The sequence below is a fragment of the Nicotiana tabacum genome, chromosome 8, assembly GCF_000715075.1.
Source record: "Nicotiana tabacum cultivar K326 chromosome 8, ASM71507v2, whole genome shotgun sequence".
Classification (NCBI taxonomy): domain Eukaryota; kingdom Viridiplantae; phylum Streptophyta; class Magnoliopsida; order Solanales; family Solanaceae; genus Nicotiana; species Nicotiana tabacum.
The window spans coordinates 204379278-204393832 of NC_134087.1; the positions used below are offsets into that span (position 1 = coordinate 204379278).

General features: G+C 35.0%; 2 protein-coding genes across 5 annotated transcripts; both read left to right on the plus strand.

The window, feature by feature from the left end:
• Nucleotides 1–1612: 1612 nt before the first annotated feature.
• LOC107794997 (uncharacterized) lies at nucleotides 1613–6251 on the plus strand. 4 transcript variants are annotated; one of them, XM_016617557.2, is made up of 5 exons: nucleotides 1613–1791; nucleotides 2776–2811; nucleotides 2901–4436; nucleotides 4636–4780; nucleotides 5247–6251. In XM_016617557.2, the coding sequence occupies exons 3-5, from the start codon at nucleotides 2904–2906 to the stop codon at nucleotides 5882–5884; spliced, it is 2316 nt and encodes a 771-aa protein (XP_016473043.1). In that variant the 5' UTR covers nucleotides 1613–1791; nucleotides 2776–2811; nucleotides 2901–2903; the 3' UTR covers nucleotides 5885–6251. The 4 variants fall into 4 exon arrangements, with proteins under 4 accessions (XP_016473043.1, XP_016473041.1, XP_075076172.1 ...); XM_016617555.2 differs by lacking the exon at nucleotides 2776–2811 and having other exon boundaries at nucleotides 1614–1791; XM_075220071.1 differs by lacking the exon at nucleotides 1613–1791 and having other exon boundaries at nucleotides 1803–2811.
• A 1931-nt stretch (nucleotides 6252–8182) lies between these two features.
• Nucleotides 8183–13676, plus strand: LOC107794999 (protein CONTINUOUS VASCULAR RING 1-like). The gene is made up of 7 exons (NM_001325596.1): nucleotides 8183–8514; nucleotides 10882–10934; nucleotides 11803–11912; nucleotides 12198–12365; nucleotides 12461–12558; nucleotides 12765–12891; nucleotides 13356–13676. Exons 1-7 carry the CDS (start codon nucleotides 8359–8361, stop codon nucleotides 13436–13438), a joined length of 795 nt encoding a protein of 264 aa, NP_001312525.1. The 5' UTR covers nucleotides 8183–8358; the 3' UTR covers nucleotides 13439–13676.
• Nucleotides 13677–14555: the final 879 nt, after the last annotated feature.

Genomic DNA, 14555 nt, shown 5'->3' on the forward strand with positions numbered 1-14555 from the left:
GAATTAATTATTTTTTTCCTACATTGCCCTTGGAGTATGTGTTAGGAGTATTTATGTGAAGAGATATTAAATGTTAATATGATCAATTTCATTGTTAATTAATGTTAAAAGGTAAATTTCTTAGTATGTGTGAAAACAAGAAAAAAATCAATTATTTTGAGCTGAATGGAGTATAAAGTATAGCAATAATAAAAGGAAATTATTTTCGAAACAAAAAAAAAATCGTTGGTAATTGGAGTAAGATCTCGTTGTATAATTTAATGATACAGACAATCTGAAAGCTCCTCATTAAAAATTGTCCCCTGCAGAGAATATGTTCCAAAAACAACCAAACGGTTGGCTACATATATTTAATTAATTCGTAGACATTGTTTCTCCGTGTAGGTTATTCTTTCCGGTCCACAATAAGTGATTTTTTTGCTGTTTTTACGCAGATTAAGAAATTCACCTTTTAACATTAATTAATAATGAAATTGACCATATTAACTTTTACTATTTCTTCGCATAAACACTCCTAGCACATATTTCAACACTATTTACTTCAAGGGCAAAGTAGAAAAAAATAATTAATTAATTCTTGAAATCTGAAAAAATTACTTATTTTCGATCACAAAAAAAGGCTAAAGATCACTTATTATGGACCGAGGGAGTACTGTTGTACAGACTCAAGTTTGCTGCATGTCTCTTCCTAAGTTTGTAACAATAAAATTTTACTTGTATTTGGTGTGTATTATTTAAATCAAACCTTATTATGTAAAGTAAATAATAATAGGTTTGGTGTCATTCCATAGTGCAACAACAACAACAACAACGACCCAGTATAATCCCATAAGTGGGGTCTGGGGAGGGTAATATGTACGCAGACCTTACCTCTACCCTGAAGGGTAGAGAGGCTGTTTCCAGGAGACCCTCGGCTCAAAAAAGCAATAGGAGATGATATATTAGTACCATAAAAATACGTAATAAAAATAACAATAATATATTAGGAGATGATTAAATAATAACTATGGGCATGTTAGCTTTGTGAGATTACTTATATTGCCGGTCCAAAGTTCGAATAGAGAAGGAGGATTGTGGTAGGCTGACAATCAGCGTAAAGCCTATCGAATCATGATGAATAATAACAACTTAGCCGACACCATTTACGTAGGAGTGAGCCTTATTTATTGTTGTTATAATACTGAGTAAATATGTTTTGTATTTAAAGGATATTCCGATGTATAAAATATTCTGCATTTATGTAGGATTCGGGGAAGGGTTGCACCCCCAAATGTAAATAGTCTACTGTAATGCAACATTAATAGCTTCTTCCGCAGTTATTAATGTAGATAGCTTACCCTAATATAACATTAATATAAAAGATATAATATTATGTATTTATCGGGATATAAACGCCAAATATTAATAAGTTTTTCCATCTTGATCCGCCTTTCTCTAATCATAATTTCTAGTCTAATTTTTTCAATAACCCTTTTTATTTTGCCATATCCAATTAGTCTTAGGTACACTTCAGCTCACATGGGAGTAAGCATCATCCTCAACCACCACCCACAATTCACATTAAAATTTGCCATCTTTTATTGCTAATATTAATTAAGCAGAATAAAGTTGAATAAATAGAAAATTCCTTAAAGTCTAAGTTCTTGAAAATAAAGGGACATTCTCATATAGTAACTGTGATAGTGGGGTGGACTGAACCAAAAAAGTCAAGATTTACCTGCTATTATTTTGGTTATAGGATCTGGGGTCTGTTCACTCTTTTGCTAACACAAATGTAAAGGGCTAATCCAGGTGAGAATTAATAATAATATGTTTATTGGTGCTATTTTGTGTGTATATATATGTGTGTGTAAAGTCATCACTGTGATCTTTTTGGTTGTTCCAATATTTTCATTTGCACCTCTGTGTGATGTTCCGAGATTTTCATTTGCACCTGTGCGTGTGTGTTTGTGTGTGTGAATTCATCACTATAATCTTTTTGGTTGTTCCAAGATTTTGGTTTGCACCTCTATGTGTGTGTGTAAATTCATCACTTGGGATCTTTTTGTTTGTTCCAAGATATTCATTTGGGTGCATTTGATTACTTGAGTCGGGTTTATAGGAAACAGCCTCTATGTAGGGGTAAGGTCTGTGTACAGACTACCCTCTCCTCTCCTGACCCCGCTTGTGAGATTATACTGAATTTGTTGTTGTTGTTGTTGTGCATTTGATTACTGTTTGGTCCTTTTTCATTCATTTCTCCTTTTGGATAGAGGCTAAGGTAAAAACGGTCATTTTTTTATCATATGATCAGCTTATACATGAACTTATTGGGATAACAATGGAGTCTTTAAGCTGCTTTACAGTGTTCTTAATAACTTGTAATTTTGTCATTTGAGATGTAATTATTATTGTTGTTTAAGTCATGGTTCGAGCCATGGAAATAGCCTCTTGCAGAAATGCAGTTAAGGCTGCGTACAATAGACATTTGTGGTCCGGCCCTTCCTTGGACCCTGCACATAGCAGGAGCTTAGTGCACCTGGCCGCCCTTTTTTTATGATACATATTTTTTTTTTGTTATCACAGTTGTGGCCATCTCTTTCATTTGTCTCCTTTTCCTCTTATTTATCAGTTATTCTTTAAAGATTAGGAAGAATATAATGAGAATTATGAAATGAATATACTCATAATTCTAATTTGAATATTTCAGAGGAGATGAATGTATTCTATATTTGAGAAGTTTATATTTGTCTTTATAGATGGCAACTAATTCTTTATATTTGGTTCTGCTTTCAGTGACTCAAACCTTTGAAAATTTCTTCATTAGTTTATGTGAGTACATTTGGCAAATCTTATTATGTTGTTTTTTCAAGATTTTATGTCAGTTTCTGACTAATTCTACTTGAATTCTTATGTTATAGAATATGCCTCAAGATAATCTGAGATCAGTTATGTATAGATCATTTGTCACTTGTGATAATCCCAAAGGTGTTATTGAAGGTAAGACAATTAAAAAATCCAAAATTGACCCTCAAAATATGGAAAATCATAAAGTTGGAAAACAAAAGAATTCTAAGGATATTACAAAAGATTTGTTAAAAGGAGCACTTGATTTACAAGAGTCAATAGTTATGCTGGGGAAATTGCAAGAAGCTTCAGAATATATGACAAAGTTGAGGAAAATGAGGAATGGAATAGGTATTGGGAGGACGAAATCTGAACGTGTTGTAGATCACTGGTACGATAAGGTGGAGTTTGAGAAGCCAAGATTTTCTGTTGATTGTTCGCGAGATTGTTATGATGAGTTAAGGGAAGCGATAAGAGATGGTCTTGCTAGACAAAATTTGTTGCAGTCATGTTGTGGTTCAGAGAAGGCTCGTATCGATAGAAGAAAAGTAGAGTTATCTCCCGATTTCCCCTCTACTAGTTTCACTACCTCGAGTGAGTCATCGATAGAAAAACCTGGTGTTGTTGATGGGAAAAAAGTGGTTTTATCACCCGATTTCTCGTCCACTAGCTCAAGCCAATGTTCCATGGTTCAGTCCCATGAAATTTCCTCTTTTGAGTGTTCTCCACCAAAGATTCAAAAGGAGAAGCCGAAAGCGCCAAATTTGATAGCAAGACTAATGGGACTTGAAGATATTCCTACAACACAGAAACAATTAGAGAAGGATAAGGTTTTGAAGCAGAGAAGGCCTGTATTTGAAATAGATTTGCCAAAGGCAACGAAGCCGTCTGTCATCGGTCAGAGGACGGATCCAAAACAGAGAACATTGGACGGGATAATTGAAACAATGCAATTCAAAGGCCTTTTGAGAAGCAAGTGTATTGAGGGATCTAATAATGTGATCTCTCATCAAACTAGTGTTTCTCATTTCTTGAAGAGTTTCGCCGATGATGCTCCACCTATTGTGATCATGAAGCCGATGTACGCTCCAGAAATGCAGGCACAAAAGTTTCCTTCAGATACTAAAGAGACATTTGGAAAATGGAACTCAAAGGAAGAGAATTCAGCTGTGAATTTCACTATATACCGGAAATTGCAGGCACGAAAAGTTGAAACGTCTTCAGGTCAAAAGAGTAATGAAGTTGTCATTCAGGGAAAACTGCCTTCTACAAAGAGTAGAGATTCTTCTCCTGTAAAGACTAAGCAACCAAAGAAAGAAGCGATAGAAGAAAGGATTGGGAGAACTCAACAAGCTGTTGGCGCGAAGAAATCTGGAGAAATGAAAAATGCTGATCTCAATACCACTGCTAAATTTCAGGATCAAAGTAAGAGGACTACTGCTAAAGTGAGGAAACCTGAGCGAAAATCGAATGCACCAGAAAAACTTGTTGCACTGCCAAATAGCACTATCTCAAAGCGCGTCACAGCCATTGCATCTAATAACTCCAGAAATAGGAAGAAGAATGTCAAAACTGAAAAGTCTGTCAAGAGTTCCTCTGTTGTTCCTATGGTAAGTGCACCCTTATACCTTTTATCTTGAAGTCTTAACTAATTTTTTTCATAAATTTTATTACTCTCAACTGTTATTATTATTCGGATAAGATTATAGTCACAATTTTAGGGGCATTAACAAGTGGCTTACCTGTCGAACTTTATTTAGAGAGAGCTTCTTTTGTATTTGTCAAGACTAATGAAATATGTCGATGCAGGTTGAGATTATGGAACACAAGGATGGCAATATCCAGATTGTTCAGGCAGTTGATCGAGACAGTAATATAACCATAACCAAGATTACATCCTCAGAAGAGCTTCCCTGTGAGGAAGTGACTGAAATCTTTGAAAATGTTGTCATTGGTAAGGCGCTTGTTTCGTTATGCTTGGCTTGAGTGTTATGTAGTCAATATCAATCTTGCATTATCTGGTGCTTTAGGCAATCTTTCGCGAAATATTCATTGTGTACTATGAGAGCTTATTCAGTTAGCTTGCTGCTTAATGGACCAGGTTATGATACCTGCAAGTAGCAGCTGAAGTTCATCTAGCTTAAACTTATATGCTCTAAACACTTCAACATTTTGAAGACAGGCACATAAACTTCATTATTAGTATCATCTGTTCACTGTCTCTATATATGTCCATCTACCTCTTTCCTCATTCGATCTCTTCAGAGGACTGCGACAAAGAAATGATTATGTAAAAGGTTCTTGCATTTTTACAAGTTACGGAGAAATGTATCTTCTACTACTCTAGTTATTGATCCGAGTAGATTAATCTCTAGTCGTGGGACAATACTTACAACATACAATGATTTCTTCTATTGCAGATAATCTTAATACTGATGAAAGTTTCGCATCTGAGTCTACTGTGCCATTTATCCAGTGTGACCATGACATCCCCCTAATGGAGCACACTAGCTATCAAGTTCATCTACATTCAACTGAAAAGGAAGACCTTAAATCTAGAGCGACTACACGACACATACTGTTGAGCAACGAATCATTCCTCAGTCGAGCAGAGGAGCTTTTCGATACTGATGCATGGGAACCAACAGTATGGAAAACAATTAGTGTCGACAATGAAGTCGCAGAAAACACACTCTTATTGGATTGTGCCAATGAATTGTTAGAACATAAAAGGTCTCAGTGTACCCTGGTAGTATCCAAAAATCCAATTAAGACGTCGAAAATCTCCATCTCCTTTGACAAGTTGGTTAATGAAATCTGTGACAAGATTGAAGTCTTGAAAAGTTACACTAAGGTTGCTGGCAATAACCTTTCAATAGGTACTCTTTATGCTTTACATGAAAGAGATATATGGTGCAATGAAGTGGTTAGTACAACATGGGATCTTGGTTGGAGAAATGGATTTACTTTGGATGAGGTTGAACAAGTAGTGACTGACATTGAGAAACATCTTTTGAGTGGAATTATCGACGATGTACTTACTGAGTTCGTGCTATAGTGTTTGTACATATTCAGGTTGACATACACAACAACAACAATATACTCAGTGAAATCCCACAAGTGGTTCTGGGGAGGGTAGGGTGTATGTAGACCTTACCCCTACCTTGTGTGTGAGGTTGAGAGGTCGTTTCCGATAGACCCTCGACTCAAGAACAGCAGGTTGACATACATAATGTGTAAATAATAAATCTTATACTTACGGGGGTTGTAAAGGTATTAAAGAAGCTGGTTTTTTTTTTTGGAGTTGCAGAATAACACAAAGCTGAATAGCTCTAATAATTTGTTGTTGAATTTGATCGACAGAGTTGTACATTTATTGCTGAAAAGGGAATACAATGAAGTCTTTATACACATGATTTATTTGATTGCATTTACCAAACTTGATCAATCTTCTGTACTTTTCCGGGGAACAATAAACTGCATTTGCACAAATATCTCGTATCGCATATTTGGAATCAAGGTGGAGCTAGGATTTTTAATTTATGTGTTTCGGACAATAATCTTCTTACTAACTGGGCTCTAAATAGACTATTTATACATATTAAATGAATTTTTATAACACAAATACAAGGTTTGAGCCAAAGCTACTAGGTTCTGCCGAACTTGCAGCTATAAGGTTGGCTCCGCCCCTTGTTCGCAACCCACTCGCCCTACTAATTCTATTCTCCATTTTTAATATTTCAACTCGATATCTCAGGTTAAGGATGGAAGAAAAAGGGGACAACTATACATACAGAGAATATTGATTTGCTGCTGTAACGAGAGCCTTGGAGTAAGATAAAGTTGTCTTTATATGACCTATCGGTCAAATGTTCGAGCCGTGGAACCAGCCACTAATGCTTGTATTAGGTTAGCCTGTCTACATCACACCTCTGAGAGTACAGGCTTTCTCCGGACCCTGTATTAATGAGGGATGCTTTGTGCACCGGACTACCCTTTTGTTGTTAAAATTTACTATTTATCATGATACATTGAAAGATTATTTTTTCTGGTTTCATGAAATGTCAACAATTAAGGACTAAATTAGAGATTTTTGGAGTATGCACTATCAATATGGTCATTGTTTAATTTGGAGTTTGTTAGTCGCAAATTGATCGAGAATATATTATTGGGCAATAATCATAATCGGTTTTAAACATGTTCTATTGAAATGATTGCAAGTATCAATAATTTTTGAAGTTTATTTAAGGCACAATACATAAAGTAGGAGTTGCTTGATTACACAGAACTTAATTATTTCATGACTGATTAGTATAAATAAAAATATTATCATAATTCTTGTTTAAAGCTTAAACACACAACAATAACTACAGTCATGTTAACCTCTCAAATTTCAACCTCTCATATTTCCTTGATAAATAGTACTATATAACAACCATTTCATTTACAATAATGAAAAAAATGTAAGTATTGTCTTTGATCCTAACAAATATTTCTTTGGTGATTTTACTTAAATACACAAACCGTGTAATATTTTTTACTTATCGTAACATGTTACCTGTTGGGTTGTTGTTGTTGTTGTTGTAACATGTTACCTGCCTAATTTTCAGGTTATTAATCTTACTATTATATATAGGAGTTAACTTTAGAGTTTAAATAATTCTTTTTAAAAAAAAATCGGAGTTGGCGTATAAATATATGATACATACCAACAAAGGTTGTGGTAGATAGGGCGAAGCCACCTTTATATTGTGTATATAAGTAAAAAAATTAATTTTAAATGTATAAAACATATATTGAACACTCTTTGTCGAATTTTTTATTTAGTTATTTTAAGTCTGAACATCCTTGAAAAAATATCTGGTTTCGCCGCTGGTGGTAGAATAGTAGGTACTCATTCATCCTTCACTAGAGGTCTCGGATTCGAGTCCTAGGTATGAAATTGTCTTTGTTAAGGAGCGCTTTACCCCTCAATGTGGGACTTCTCGGTGCAAATTCGTATTTAGTCAGGCCCAATATTGGTACTGGACATCGAATGGGTAAAAAGGAAAAAAACAATCAATTTTGTCTTGAACTTCTAAAATGACAAATAATTTGAGACAATTATTTTTTGTAACCATGACTATTAATATGATACGGAAGGAGTATTTTTTAGGCTATAACTTTTTATATTGTCAACATGGAAATTAAATTCACGAAAACTTTTAAAACATGATCTGAGTTGACAAAATATGATTGGAGACAGCTCATCAACATGACAAAATCCAACCTAGCCCAGCCCAAACCAAACGCAATACCTCATCAACATTGAATAGTCCATTAAATTATGGAGTCTAGAGCTAACTTTAATAAGAGTAAGACAACATTTTTTTTCTTAAATTCCTCTTCTGTCCCACTGCCCAAACATTTCCTCTATCACCAAGCAATATAAATATTTTTTTAAAAAAAATAGATTAAATAGAACTGTTACACTTACAAAATCTGTACACTATTATTTCATAGCAAAAAGAAAAGAAATTTTATTATAAGTAAATGGGAGATGAGAAATTGGGGATAAAAATGGCAAATTCTAGCAGAGATCGTGAACTTCTTATTCCGGTGGCTCACTCCGCCGCCGCTGTCGCCGTTGACGATGACTCCGCGAATAGGCCTTCCTCTTCCTCTTCTCACCATCACTCCGGCCGCGAGGTTAATTCCGCTATTTCTCAAACTATTCTTATTCAGATATTTTGTTTTTGATTGGGAATATCGCTAGGGTTTTAGTGTTTCGATTAGCTCTTAACTGGATTTGTATGTTGGATCAGGGTTTTGTTAAGTGTGGTAGTGATTTTTGGTGTTTTAATTGTGTAAATTAGGAGTTTAAAGTTGCGTTTAAGAATGGATTTTGTTGAAGTATTTATAGAAGGAAAGAATTGGATAACTTTTGTATGAGCATAATTTATTGTCATGCTGGCAGTTACTTATTAAGAGCTCAAAGTTAGGGAAAGAGGAATGCTTGAAGAAGGGGCTATTTTGTTACTTTTGCATTTTTTTTTTTCGCCCCAAGGGAAAACTTTTTTTGTATTTTTGTTTTTATATCAGTGGTGTTAGGACTAACTTGGTACTATTCCACCTGGTACCTACTAACTCCCACTAGCACATATACCAGGCAAGGGTGGATGTACCGTGTGAGTTATGGATTCTGCTGAACTAAGTAGCTTTGGCACTCAAACCCTATATATGTGTTACGAAACTTACTATATATGTACAAATAATCTGAACCCAAAATTCCAAATCCTAGATCTGCCTATGGTTATGAGGTAACTGTGCTGATGAAGGCTTAGGCAAATGGAAGAAATTATTCGAATTACATTACAAAAAATGGAAGAAAATATTTTCCCTTATGTTTGGAAATTGATCATAGAGATTGCGGGAAATATTGGTTGAAGTCTGGCTTGCTGTTAATTTTCAGTTTATTTATTTACTGTTTCCTGCCAAGTAAAATTTTATTTTGTGGTATGAAAGGAAAATATTTATGAAGTTCAGAAGAACTCAACATAATTAGTTAATGAGAAACTGTGTTAACGTTTGACCTTTTATGGTAGGAGAGGACTCGGGTGTCATACATATTAATTGAACTTCTTCTTGTCTGCTTTTACTCACTCTTTTATTACATTTAAATGATTTAAGTTGTGCTTTTTTCTCCTCTTAGTAAAAAATTGTTGAACAAACTAGATTAATATATCAAAGTAATACATTTGTAGCATATTAAATGATTAAATGACGCGCTCTCCATGTCCGCGTCCATATGCTGCTGTGCATTGATGTTTATGCATACGAAGCAGAAATGTCTTTAAAAGCTTTGCATATTTATCTCCTTAGGTGTTAGACATGTGCTCAGTCATATTTTATTCTTTCTATACTACCTATGTGTGTATACTTGATGGATGCGACTAGTTGTTATATAACATGTTTGTTGATTCTTGAGTGTATCTACATGTGATTTTAGGTTGGACTTAGGTTTTATGTAAAAATTATAATGTATTATTCGGATGTCCTACACTTCTTGAGAAATTCGATTTTCATGCGTTTGAGGTGTGATGGATGTGGCATTCCTATTTGTCATCATTGCATGGTATAACATCTATGGCATGCTACATTCCTTTATATCTGGTGATATTTATGCCAGTCTTTGTGCTAGATTGCATTTGAACGGGTGTTAGATCGATCAATTTAGGGTTAATCTGACATAACATTTGATGGGTAAAACAGTTGGTAGCTTCTAATAGTACCAGATGGTGGCAGGTGGAGCGTGGGAGTGATGCTTGGTGATCCTTATGAGCAATGAGGAACAAAAATGAAAATAGTGATTATACATTGGTGGAAGTAATTGGTATGGAGTAGAAATAGAGATAATTATAGCTGAAAATATACTGGTGCCCCTTCGGTTATCTAAACACAATATACTAGTGCCCTTAAAAGATATAACTTGTGTGCATAATGTTTTTCTTAACATGTTAAAATGACCAAAAGTCAAAAAGAATTCCATCAATTTTCCTGGAAAATGTATTATATCAAAATGATATAAGCCCCCTTTCTCAGAAGAGTTTATCACATGTACCGTACTTGATTAGTTGTTTAACTGATTACACACCTGCTGTTTTGCACATAAATGTAAGGTGAATCGTAGGGCCTTTGACTTCTGCATTACTGTTTTATGTGCTGTTGGGAGCAATCTTTTTGGTTACTGCTGGTCTCTTTTCCTTATATCTCTGTTTGACATTTACTTTTCTTATCTCTCTCTTCTTCTCGACTTCTTATCTAATTCCTTCTCCTCTTCTCTTTGCCTCTGGTACATGCACTTGCATCACAAAGCTAAATCTGATGACTGCGCCAAAGTCTGTTCTTGTAGCTTATACATTAGTTTGCTTGCTATTCATTTCTTGAGCTTAATTTTATAGTGCCTGGACTGATCACTGGGAATATTACCATGTTGTTCCTTCTATTTCCATATTTTAAGCATGAATTCTCTTTTATTCATCTGACAAATGTTGTATATATTTTTTGCAACTGCAGACTTTCTCTAAAGTTGTTAGGAGCTGGGCTTCTAAGAAATTCATGACTGGATGGTAAAAATGGTTCTCTTCAATCTTCCCTCTGATCTAGATATAGGCTGTATCTGTTTACCTGGTTCCTTGCTGTTGGAAAATAAAGTTTAGGAAGAAGCAGCAAAGTGTCACAAGAATGATTTACAAGAACTAGTTGAGCAAAGATCAAGGTCTACAGAAGAACTGATCCAGGATTCTACTTCCTATCTTCTAGCTTCTGTTATAAGAGTTTAGGGGTTTGTACTTTTCAAGGTCCTTGATGAGTACACTACCCACTTTCTAGCTTCTGTTACGACTGATTTGAATAGATGGGCTTTCTGCTAACAGAACTAAGACAATCAATCTTGGAACATTAAAAAGCATCAGAGTTGTTGTGACTTGTATCAGCTATTAAAATGAATTCATTACTAGAATTTTGTTTTACTTGTGTCGGTATCACCCTCCTTTGTTGGTAAATATGATGATGGGAAAGACTTAGTAAAATTACTTTACGTGTCGTATCTATCACAATAAAAAGGAGCATTCTTCTTTCTTGGATTTGATATGAGTTGAGCTAAATGAAAGGAATGAGGATTCGTATTGCCGACCCCAACTTATCTGGGCTGAGGCATAGTTGTTGTTTTATTCTTCTTTCTTGGATTATGCTGTACATATGAGCTTTTACTAATAAGAATCCATGGGATGGAAGCTATTGAAATAAACTTGATTAGGAAGGAACTAAACCACAATCCACTCTGCTTGTAAGTGTCATGGGAAAAGAGTAACATGATATGCTTATAAGTTATAAATATTCGTTTTTGTCTTCACTGTCACCTGTGATTAAGTAGACGCTCTAACTCTGCTTTACTCCTTACTTTTCAAGTTGTTACTTATATACATCCTTTTGCAGTGTTATCCTATTTCCTATAGCAGTCACTTTCTACATAACATGGTGGTTTATTCATTTTGTGGATGGCTTTTTCTCTCCAATCTATGCTCATCTTGGAATTGATATTTTTGGTAAGCATTTGAACCTTCCAACTTACTGTATTTCTATGTTGTTAATGGCCCTGGCTCATTCCATGGTGTCTTAAGTAATGGCCTTTATCTTTCTTTGGACATAGAATGCATTGCTCTTCTAAAGAAGAAATTGTTCTATAGAGGAATTAGCAAATAGTCTTATGGTACCGTATGTAAATGTCAGCCATGTTAGGTTAAGTATCGGTTCTTGTGATATGTTAGCTGCTCATAGTTGTGATACTCTTCTTTGGAGATGACCTCCTTTTCAATGGCTGTTCTGATCAGGTCTTGGATTTATGACTTCAATCACTTTTATTTTTTTGGTCGGGGTGTTCATGTCATCATGGTTGGGGGCATCTGTTTTGAATCTTGGGGAGTGGTTCATCAAAAGAATGCCATTTGTTCGGCATATCTATAATGCTTCAAAGCAAATTAGTTCTGCCATATCCCCAGGTATGCTTTATGGATTTTCAGTTTCATACTGTTTTCACGAAACAACTTTCAGTTGGAGAGTGACGATAGATGCATAACCTCCTGTATCACTGCAGATCAGAATACACAAGCTTTCAAGGAGGTTGCCATAATAAGGCATCCACGCATCGGCGAATATGCCTTTGGGTTCATTACTTCGTCTGTTGTCCTGCAGGTACGCCAATGATTACCTGCTTTTCTTTTGTTTCTCAATAATAAGAATTAATTTGTATCTTTTGTTTACACCATTCACAAGTTTCCAATTACCTGGTAGGCATGGATAGCAGTAGAATCATAATGGAAAGATTATGTACATTCTCAATCTCATCAATTTTACTTGAAATTCACTTGTGTGATACTCTGTCTTACCATCCAATCCAGAACTATTCAGGAGACGAAGAGCTATGTTGTGTGTATGTTCCTACAAATCATCTTTACATAGGTGATATATTCCTGGTCAATGCAAAGGATGTTATTAGACCAAACTTGTCAGTCCGTGAAGGCATAGGTAAGAGATCTTTTCATTGTCAAATTCTCTGGAAAATATACTCCTTTTGTCCCACTTTATGTGACACGGTGGAGTACTATTTGGAGGGTCAAAGACATTTTTTTTTACCTTATTTTTTTCATATGCCTTATAAATACTTTGAATTGTTAACTATTGGGACTTCCAGTACTTTTTATATAGTTTCTAAATATCTGTATTATATTTCAAAGAACTTGAAGATTTGATGACTAGAATTCACACAGAAAATTAATCATTTGACCCTCGTACTCTGTCTGGTGTCACATAAAGTGGGATGTAGCGAGTAGTTATATATGATGCTTTGTTTGTTACTCCTGAGCTTTTTTGCAAGTATCATGTGTGTTCTTAATAGAGGATTCTCATCTGGCAATGAGCACAATTTTCTGATCAAGTTACATGCTTATGCTTGATGCACTTTCCAACATGCTCCTTTCTCTTCTTTGCAGAGATTGTTGTATCTGGTGGCATGTCAATGCCTCAGATACTGTCAACCCTCGAACCAGGAATTATTCAAGTTGACAGAAGGTGATCTTACCGAAACCGAGGATAAAGATGACAGTCATCTGAGAAGTGCTCAGTCATCAATTTTTTCCCCTTCTTCAAAAAGAAAGGTTTTTTTTTCTTTTTCTTATTGACTTGATATTTGAGGTGTTAGATTCAGGTCACTTACGTGACAACTGCTGCAGTGTACAATGTAGGGAATTAGCAATGGTTTGAAAATGTAGCTGGTTGATAATTCTAAGTTAATAGGTTTCTCGCCTTTTGCTTAACTCCTAACTTTGAGGTTATGTTGAATGTGCTGTGCTATAATACTCAAATTTACAACAGTACCCGCTGTTTCCGACTTAGTAAGCTGCTGCATATGAAAAGGGAGAATTGTGCTATAAGGGAGATCCAGTTGTAAGAGTGAAGAGAGAGTGTTTTGTTGGCGAGAGGGGTACTACAGTCAGACATCTCTATAATAGCATCCCCATATAACAATCATTCACTATAAAAGCCAAGTTTTGTTCGGAATCGATTATTAAGTTATATTATAATATATATCTTCTATAACAGCACTTTACAATAGCAGCCGAAAAATATCGGAACAAACGAGGCTCTTATAGAGAGGTTTGACGGTAAGAAACGTGAGATGCAACAAAAAAGATCTTTTGTTTTTGAAATGTTCGTGTTGGAATATATTGCTGCTATCTACTTATACCAAGAAAAACATCGATGTCAAGAGTTGGCTTGAGCTAAAAGAACGAATGAGGAACAAATTTGTTTCAAATGAAAATGAAAATTCCAATGGCGTGGTTGGGGACCTTGGGGTTAACCAATTTGGTACCGAAAAGATTGCTTGAACGCAGATAAAATTCATAAGAAGATAATTTGAAAGAATAAGAGGACCATATCAAATGGATACAACGAACCCATAGCCAAAACTTCTCCTTCTTCCTCCTTACAAAGTAATTTGTGAGGAAAACGCAAAAAAAAAAAAAAATGAGAACCAATATGGAAAATTTGAAAAAGAATGAGAACACGTTAAAAAAATATAAACAAAAAGAAAAAACAAATTTTGGCTTGAGAACTACTTGTTGAACCAAAACTGATGTAAGGATACATTAATGGCGGTAGAGATGAAGAACTTATTGTCTCATCATATG